Source organism: Neovison vison, chromosome 6 (assembly GCF_020171115.1).
Source record: "Neovison vison isolate M4711 chromosome 6, ASM_NN_V1, whole genome shotgun sequence".
In the NCBI taxonomy this organism is placed as follows: Eukaryota; Metazoa; Chordata; class Mammalia; order Carnivora; family Mustelidae; genus Neogale; species Neogale vison.
Window position 1 is genome coordinate 69,619,111 of NC_058096.1, and position 9,628 is coordinate 69,628,738.

General features: G+C 52.8%; 1 protein-coding gene across 1 annotated transcript; it reads left to right on the forward strand.

The window, feature by feature from the left end:
* Positions 1-1,920: 1,920 nt before the first annotated feature.
* On the forward strand, positions 1,921-8,252 carry CHST2 (carbohydrate sulfotransferase 2). The gene is made up of 2 exons (XM_044251551.1): positions 1,921-2,531; positions 2,640-8,252. Exon 2 carries the CDS (start codon positions 2,822-2,824, stop codon positions 4,421-4,423), a length of 1,602 nt encoding a protein of 533 aa, XP_044107486.1. The 5' UTR covers positions 1,921-2,531; positions 2,640-2,821; the 3' UTR covers positions 4,424-8,252.
* Positions 8,253-9,628: the final 1,376 nt, after the last annotated feature.

Sequence of the window (9,628 nt, forward strand, 5' to 3'; positions counted from 1 at the left end):
TTTCTTCTATCAGTCTTTTAACAAGCCAGTATCATTTATTTTGTGTGTGTGTGTTGGGGGGAAAGATAGGGGGAAGAAGGGAGAGGGACTTTGGAGACATCAGGGGGAGGGAGGTAGGTGGATCCAGAAATGGAGAGATGGGAAGTCACTCAGTTCTACCACCTTCCTCTTTGTAAACCGGGTTTGAAGACGGATGCTCGGACCTGCTCTGAGGGGTGATGCGCTTGCGACTTGAGAAAGCGCCACCTAAACTCCACTCTGCCTCCTCCTATTTGCATAAACGGGTCCTAGAAACACCCCAGCCTTAGGCTTTTTCAGAACCACAAAGGGAATAAGTATCTGAACTTACTCCCGGCGTTGTGGTTTTTTTCCTGGAAAACGGGGTGAAGTCAAGTTCTTTGAACATTTTTCTCTCCTGAAAACCCGCGGGAGTTAAGTCACTTCCCAAAAGTCCTTGCACTCTTAAGATTCTTTAAAACTCAGTGAGGAATAAGAGCGCAAACGGCAACATTTTAAATTTAGGATCCTCTGGCTGAGAGAAGGTACCCAAAATAGTACAAATAGAATTTTGTAGTAACTTCGTCAAACTTCCAAAAACTTCATGTGTAGGAGGCAACAGAACGCCTCCAGGAGATCAGCGCTCTGTTTCCCTGCAGCCCGTGAACTGCAGGACCTCTACGGATTCGCCGCAACTTAGGCACAGCCTCCAATGGGGTTAAATCATCTGAGCATATACCACCCAATCACCGTTGAATTACCGAATGCTATTATAACTGTCCCCATTTTACGGATGCAGTTGAGGGTATGGCTTAGTTGCCTTTGGTTCTCTTGATAGCTAGAGAGAAAGCGCGAGCGAGCGAGCGATTTTTCATCTTTTTAAAAAGAACTTTAACTTAAACCAACTCAAAATGAGTTTTTACTTCCAACGACCGTGTTTCCTTTGGTCAAATCACGTGAACTCATCTGTAAAAGCAAGAAGCAAGACAAGTATTTTACTGTAAACTGGAACAACAGAGTCACTCCCCGACCCCCATCAGCCCAGTTCCCGAGCACTGGGTCACAGCGGACGCATCACTACGAGCGGAGGCCAGGAGAGCATCTGCGGGGGGCGTAGAGAACCCCAAGCTGCCCTATCCGTAAGTGGAGTAAAGTGGGGGGAAGGCGCCCCGCCTGCACACTCTCCCGAAAACTGATGCGTCTTCTTTGACCCCGGGGTCAGAAAGATTTATTACTTCCTCGCTGAGGGAGAAGCCCCAGAGCAGCTGGAACGCGTGAGTCGGGTGTAGAAAGCCTGCAAGCGGCGCTCGGCATCCTCGGAGCCGGGTGAGTCCTCGGTTCCCGGAGGGGCGGGCGGTGCCGACGCCCAGGGCGAAAAGCGGAGTGGGCGGCCGCTTGGGGATTTCTACCCTAACTTTATCACCAACTCCTTCTGAAAGCAAAAACGGGCGCCTAAGCCCGGCAGCCGCAAGGAGACTCCAAGTTTCTCAGAGCCCCGGGCGCCCGATCTCTCCGCAGCCCGCTTCCGCGACCAGGCGCTTTGGGACGGACTGCTACGGCCTCGGTCGTGTAGATGGCTGCCCGAGCGTCGTCGCGGTGAATCGAGCCCCGCATCTCCTGTCCCCGAGGCAGCGGCGGCGGCTGGAGCCCGACTCTGCGAGGGGGGCGGGCACGGGACGGGCGGAGGAGGAGGGCAGCGCGGCGAAGGGGAGGAGCCGCAGGGACGGACGGCCGCGCGCACCAACCCGGAGCAGGCTGGCAGCAGCCGCGCAGAGGCTGGCCCGAGCGCGTTGCAGCCGCTCCGCGTAGGGGGAGTCGGGTAGCAGCATCCTCCTGGGCGCTGCTTTCGCACGGCAGCGGCGGGGGCTCCCTCTGCCCCGATACCTCGTTGGCCAGAAGCGGCCGGTGCCGCGGGGGAGCGGGGAGGGGGGGCGGGCCGGCTAGGGAGCGCTGCAGACTCCGTCTCCTTGGCCGATTGTTGTGTGTGTAGGGTCCTCCCGGGCCAGTAGGAGGCTGCGGAGCGGCGGGCGCTGCCGGCTATGCCGGCCCGGGCATCCTTCGAGTGATGGAAGAAGCAGCTGCTGCCGCTGCAGGGTCGCGCTGCACCCCATCCACCGCCGCCAGAGAGATGGGAAGATTCCGGGCGCGGAGGCCGAGAGCGAGAAAGGCGGAGCCGCTTTGCCGGGAGCTGGGTCCTGTATAAGCCCCCTCCCCCAGCCGGCTTCGCCCCCCGGAGCGAGGAAGGAAGCTGTAGTCTCGAGAGGGCGGCGGAGGCACCACTGGAGCTGGGCATGCTGGGCTCAGCAGAGCGCGGAGCAGGGTTCCAGGCCCGGTGAAAGTTTCCCTTCCCGAGCCGCAGGGCGCCCGCTGCCCGGAAACTGTCCAGGGCTTGGGCTGCCGAGTCCTGCGGCCCCCTCTAAGGCGCGGGGACTCCCGGGCAAGATCGTGCGCGAGAAATCGAGGAACGAGTGACAGCGGGACAGACCACCCGGCCGTGATCCCGGGCGGCTCCGGGGCGCGCCCCGCGGCACCAGGTGAGCGGGGGGAGCCCGGCAGACCCGCGGGTGGGCGTTACTTCGGTGAAGGAGGCGGATGGGGAGGAGGATTGGGGCGCATCGGCTTACTCCGCTTCTCCCTCGCAGGTCTTTCTCGGAGCCGCTGCCATGGGAGAGCCAGCCTTGGGCGTCGGGGACCAGCCGCCGCTGCTGCCGCGTCCGCCTCGGAGCCGCGGCCCCAGTCTCCGCGCCCGAAGTCGGCCCGCTGAGTCCCCCTCCTGGGCTGCAGGGCCGCCTCCGCCGCGCCGCCGGCCCCGGCTGTGCCTGTGATGAGCCGCAGCCCGCCGCGAGCCCTGCCCCCGGGCGCGCCCCCCCGGTTGCTCCCGGCTGCTCCTGCCGCCGCGCCGCGCGCCCTGCTCCCGCCGTGGCCCAGGCGCCCGGGCCGTCGCTGGCCCGCGTCCCCGCTCGGAATGAAGGTGTTCCGCAGGAAGGCGCTGGTGCTGTGCGCGGGCTATGCGCTGCTGCTGGTGCTCACCATGCTCAACCTCCTGGACTACAAGTGGCACAAGGAGCCGCTGCAGCAATGCAGCCCCGACGGGCCGCTGGGTGCCGCGGCGGGGGCGGCTGGGGGCGGCTGGGCGCGCCCGGGGCCTCCTCCGGCTGTGCAGCCCCGCGCACACACCCGCTTGGACCTTCGTACTCCGTACCGCCCTCCTGCCGCCGCAGCCGTCGGGGTGGCCCCAGCCGCTGCCGCAGCAGCAGGGGTAGCGGGGGCCGTGGCCCCTCCTCGCAATGGCACGCGGGGCACCGGGGGTGGCGGAGAAAAGAGGCAGTTGGTGTATGTGTTCACCACGTGGCGCTCGGGCTCGTCTTTCTTCGGTGAGCTCTTCAACCAGAACCCCGAGGTGTTCTTTCTCTACGAGCCAGTGTGGCATGTGTGGCAAAAACTGTACCCAGGGGACGCTGTTTCTCTGCAAGGGGCTGCGCGGGACATGCTGAGCGCTCTCTATCGCTGCGACCTCTCGGTCTTCCAGCTGTACAGCCCCGCGGGCAGCGGGGGGCGCAACCTCACCACGCTGGGCATTTTTGGGGCAGCCACTAACAAGGTGGTGTGCTCCTCGCCGCTCTGCCCCGCCTACCGCAAGGAGATCGTGGGGCTGGTGGATGACCGCGTGTGCAAGAAGTGCCCGCCGCAGCGCCTTGCACGCTTTGAGGAGGAGTGCCGCAAGTACCGCACGCTGGTCATCAAGGGCGTGCGTGTCTTCGACGTGGCGGTGTTGGCGCCCCTGCTGCGCGACCCGGCCCTGGACCTCAAGGTCATCCACCTAGTGCGCGATCCGCGTGCTGTGGCCAGCTCACGCATCCGCTCGCGCCACGGGCTCATCCGTGAGAGCCTTCAGGTGGTGCGCAGCCGGGACCCGCGAGCCCACCGCATGCCCTTCCTGGAGGCGGCTGGCCACAAGCTGGGCGTCAAGAAGGAGGGCGTGGGCGGCCCCGCGGACTACCACGCGCTTGGCGCTATGGAGGTCATCTGCAACAGCATGGCTAAGACACTCCAGACAGCCCTGCAGCCCCCTGACTGGCTGCAAGGCCACTACCTGGTCGTGCGGTACGAGGACCTGGTGGGAGACCCCGTCAAGACCCTACGGAGGGTGTACGACTTTGTGGGGCTGCTGGTGAGCCCCGAAATGGAACAGTTTGCCCTCAACATGACCAGCGGCTCAGGCTCCTCCTCTAAGCCTTTCGTGGTGTCCGCGCGGAACGCCACGCAGGCCGCCAACGCCTGGCGGACGGCCCTCACCTTCCAGCAGATCAAACAGGTGGAGGAGTTTTGCTACCAGCCCATGGCGGTGCTGGGCTATGAGCGGGTCAATAGCCCCGAGGAGGTCAAAGACCTCAGTAAGACCCTGCTCCGGAAGCCCCGGCTCTGAGAGGGTTTCCTGGGAGAGCCGACTCCCGGTGGAGACGCCCACAGGAGGACTGTGGTGTATTTAAACAAAAACAGCCCAGACCCAAACTGAGGAAGCCCACATATTCTATTATAGATATATAATATAAATAACCACACAGGCACTTGCTGTCAATGTTTTGAGTCATTGAATTTCAAGGAACAGCCACAATATACACACATCTCAGCAAAGGCAAGACTTGAAAGTTCTGACCAGCTCCCCCACCCCCTCTCCCCTGCTTCTTCTCCCTTCCTTTTTTCCCCCTTTCCTACCCTCTCTCTTACCTGCCCTCCCTTTTGAAGTGGGATGTTGATTAAATCAAGATCCAGTAACTTAAATCTTGTTTACAAAATTTTCGTGGTATCTGTGAACATGTAAAAGAGTAATTTGGTTGTGAGGGGTGGGGGTAGAGAAAGGGGAAGTTGTCCAGGAGCGCAGAGCTCCGTTGGGCTTGATAAACCGAGGAGGCATTCTTCTAAAAGTAGACTTGTGTAAAAAGCAAAGGTTCTACGTGAGTATTAATAAAAAAGATAATAAATAATATTCTTTTTAATATTTGCCTCCATTACTTTGGATTGACCTGTGCTACTTCTCTTGTGTAGCTTCAGACTTTGCTTCCCCTCCCCCCACCTCCTCTCCCCATTCTATTTCCTAGAAAACTGCTAGGATGGGTGGGAACAGCTTCTGACTCCTTGATAAGAACCTTGGAGTAGTTTTCTCACATGTAAATCACAGCCTGTCAGGTGAGCCTGAGTGAGGACAAACCTTCGAATTCTAAAGGCAAACACCAAGCAGGGCGGTGGAGGGAAAACTCACACTACTTTCCTGTTTCACTTTGAGCACAGAAAGGAAGAAGCAGCCCTTGGGGCTTTGAAGGCATTCGGTTTTGATTACTGTTCAGTTAAGACTGGGGAGCCCTGAAGCAAAGACATGTTTTGGTTCTGAGGTTAGTTCAGAAAAAGGACTTTTTTTTTTTTTTTAAGAATATAAGCAAAAAATTTCTGAGGATTAAAACACAGACCTCAGAAATCAGCATGAATGTATTGTTGATGATAGCAGCAACTTCTTTGGTTAGAAAAATAATAAGTATATGTGTCTGGAGTATTCTTCTGCTTGTGACCCAGTAAATGGAGGCGTTTGAAAAGGGAAGTTTCACCTGAGAGCTATAAGGGCACTCACAGGCTTTCCCTTTTCTTTCTTGGCTCCCATTCAAATCAGTGCAAAACAGAATGTGGATTGGTTGTGGCTTATGTGGGATGCCCACGAGGGTGCATTACTTTTCCTGACTGTGTTTCCTAAAAGTAAAATTGCCAAGAAGCTATAACATGTTGCAGACAGCATAAGGCTTCAGTCAAGAGCTCCTTTTAGATACGAAAATGAATTCTGGGAAAGAGGAAATGAAAATGAATTATGAGTAAGTGTGTTGGATTTTGAGATTTGGTATTTTCCAGGGAGAAAACCATGCCAGTTTTCCTGCAACAGTGATGGTGTGCTGCTGTCCTGAGAATTCGACTGAAGCATTCTGTATTACAGTACGAAGTTTTAAATCCTAAGTAAGGAATGAGAGACAGTGTAGTTATATATTTCATTAGAGATGGTACGAGTTTGAGATCATCATGACTTTATTTTGCTATAATTTATTGTGAAATCTCTGCAGGCCAAGCTGTGTTGGCTAAACGCGGGGGATCTGAAGGAAAATATGATGAAAAATAATATGTATATGGGAAAGATTTTAACACAGGTGATTCTTAAGTATAATTTTCATTACAATGTGAAATCTAACTATACTGTTGAGAGTTCAAGATAAAGAAGCACAGAAGTTAGAAAAACAGAGTTGTGTTTAGCAGTGGATTTTATAACATACTCTAGAATGACTAATTCTTAATTTCCTAAAATAGTTTGTAGTATTGTGTTGTTTAAATCAGACGATAGCTATGACACATGGACCATGTTTTCTATGCTATTTTCACGGTAGCGCCTCTGCCCAAATCATTGGCAGCAACAGAATATTTGCAATAGCTTTCATTGAAGAATACTAAAATTAAGTGAACAAAATAAATATTAATGTCGGACAACTATAGGTGAAACAGGTTTAACAGGATATCAAGACCGCATCATTAAAAGGCACCATTCTGAATAAAAAACCACGGGAAAACAAACTTCACGTGGCGTTAGAATCAGCTCTTATCACTTGATCACAGTAAAATTCATTCTTCTCTCAGTATATCTAAGGACTTGGTGTTAAAGTTGAATTTCGATGGGTTTGGATCTTGTATCTTAAAAAAAAAAAAAAAAATCCAACAACAGAAAAAAATAAAAAAAACCCCTGGATGCCATGTGGGGCCCTGGCAGCCTGCAGAGCACTCGCGGCCTCCGCTCAGATGAAATTCTAAGCATCAACACCATTTGTCCCCTGGTGGTGTTTGAACGGGGTTTCTGCCCAATACCCTTGTTTGTAGCAGATGCTTGCTCTCCACTCTGCCGCTCTGTAATTGGAACAGGTGAATTGTGGCTCCTGGAGATTTGTACTTAGCTGCATTCTAGGAAAGCAAGACAGGTGTAGTTCCCACCAACGGCCGAGACAGTCCTATCAGTGACATTCAGCTTCCCCGGATCAGATAAGAGGAGAAACTTTTTTTGCATTCATAAGCTCCCGTCAGCCCCCAGTGCAAGCAGACCTGGGCCCCGGCAAACTGCACCCGAGACTGTGACCGTTTCTGAGGCAGCAGCCGTAAAGGCGATGCTTTCCCATGTCCCAGCTTGGCAGAATGTCCATCAGCAGGAGGAAATACTCTTCAGAGCAGGTTATCTGAGTGATTTTTATTTTCAAATTCTGCTCAGCTGATAGCACGCCTGACTGCCCCCTTTGACTTTGGAATGCCTTTGTTAATTAGAAAGCTCTATTTATAAAACGTAGTCTACCTGGTGCATCTAGTCAACAAATAAGAGTTTGGAACAAGGCAGTGGCACAGGCTGGGCGCTTGAATTTCAGGGAGCTCAGAGGCACTCAAAGGCCTCATTCAGACTGACCCGTGGGCACCTTTGCAAGCAGGGACTGAAGCAAATCTTGTACCCTTCAGTGTCCACAGTGTAGTGAGTCCTTGATAAACGCTTGGTAAGTAAGTGAATGAAATAGTGAACTGTCGAAATTTTAAAGCGCTCAGAAGGGAAAGAGTGAAAGAATGTGTTCCCTGTTTGGAGAAATTGCTAGGCTGTTCACCGAAGTTTGCTGGAGGAAGGGGGCCTTGGACTCTGTTTCGATGTGGGGAGCGGGCAACAGGAACGAACGTCTTCAAGGTTTCCTGAGTGCCCGGGTATAGGCTAATATTTCCCACAGAGGAATTAGAAACAAAAATTCAGTTTCTGAATGTGGAGAAGTAAAAAATTCTAGACGAGGGATTTGACATTCATTACTTGTTTTCCCAATTTTAGGAACAAGAGAATGGAGAGTCAAAGCTACCTGTGGAACAAATGCTGCCTTGGTACCTAAGGGAGGGCTGTACCGTTGTCATATTTATTATTTTGAGGGCTTTGAATGAGCAGTTTAACGGACCATGAGGTGGATTTCACCCAGGCAGAGGAATAGTTATTTTTCAGGAAGTTCGGCCTCTTGTGGATGCTGAATGAGACAATGGTGGCCTGTCCCCAAGCATCCCTGCCTGGCTCTGGCCAGTCCTGTCCAGGATTTCTGTTGTGTACAGTGTAGTTGCGGCTGAATTATGCTGTCGGTTTGAAATTAATGTGAATCTGAGAGAGGCTGTTAATGAATATTCCCCGGGTCTCAGCAATGAAATAAAGATCATGTTTGAAACCTTGTCTCCAGAGATGACTTCAGAAAGACCAAGAGGGAAATAAAAAGGCACGTCTTATCTGTAGCTGGGAAGGCTGAGTTGTCACTACCACCCTCCCCCACCTGTCTTCCCTCCCTCCTCACGACACCCCCCCCCGCCCCCCCGCCCAGATCCTGCGCTGTCTTCAAGTCTGGAAAAGAGAATGTTTTAATGCCCGCTGAAAGGTATGTGGGGAGAGATACTTTTGATTTCAGACCTCGGGAGAATAAGTGCCAATGAGTCTATCACAGCCTATGACACAGTTCTGTGTCAGGATCCAGTGCGGACAGGCAGTAAATGACAATCGCGATGTGAGGAATGGCCTGAGCTGTGTGAGGGGATGGCTTGAGGTAAACGCACCATTTATAGACCCCTTTGTCACTCACCTTGAGGCCGTTCAAAACTGTCACAGGAAGAACATAATTTGCTCATATCCTTTCCCCCCTTTCTGGACATCCCAGCTGCTACTTTTGCAGTTCAAGTTCACAGCCGCTGGGCTGCTTGGGTACAGGATCTCGTGCAAGTGTTTAATAATTGAAATTACAGGGCTTGACTTTTATTATGGCTGATGCAATTCTGCACACCCTTAATCAAATTATGCTAAGGAAACTGTTAAATCCTGAATAACACGTTAAGTTTATAGAATGGGAAACTTTATGAACCAGGGTTTGGAGGAGGTATTGTTTGTAAACTTGAAGGAGCCTTGAAGGAGTAGGAGCCTATCCGCAGACTTGGCAGGATGATAAAGAATGGTCGAGTATGGCCAAGGCCAAGCTTAACTTTTGGTCGAAGCGGTTATCTGTAATCAGATGTCAAAAATTGTCTGGGGGCTGCTTGAGCTTTGCAGGTTTGTGATAGTCACCCTGCCACGTGAATGATGACTCAAAGTGATCAAAGTGACTCCCCTCTTGGGTGTCTAGGCAGGGCATGACGGAAACGCACCTCTTAAACAGGACCAGCTATGTAATTTGTGGAGCTCAGTGCAAAATGAAAGAGTGGAGCCCCTTGTTAAAAAACCTTTTAACCTTTCAATTCTGCAATAGCAAAGAGTTAAGCCAAGCACATTGTCCTTCTGTGCGTGGGGCCAGCCCGCTGTACAGGTTGTATGCTGTGGAGGTGCTCCCGGATACCTGTGTGGGGACTGCAATGCCAAACCAGGGGAGAGAGCAGATAATAGTGACCCGCAAGTTCCTGGGAAGTGGGTGCAAAGGTAGGGGTTATTGTGTGAACCGTAATTAATGCAGAGACATCCTAGCCAGACAAATGCGCTTTGAGCGATGGAATTCTAAGGAGGTGCACAAACACAGGACACGTGATCCTTAGGAACTGCAGCAAGTGATGGACAAACCCCTCTGAG

Excerpts from the sequence above, each read along its gene's own strand:
- CHST2 (XM_044251551.1), top strand. The coding sequence starts at position 2,822 with ATGAGCCGCAGCCCGCCGCGAGCCCTGCCCCCGGGCGCGCCCCCCCGG.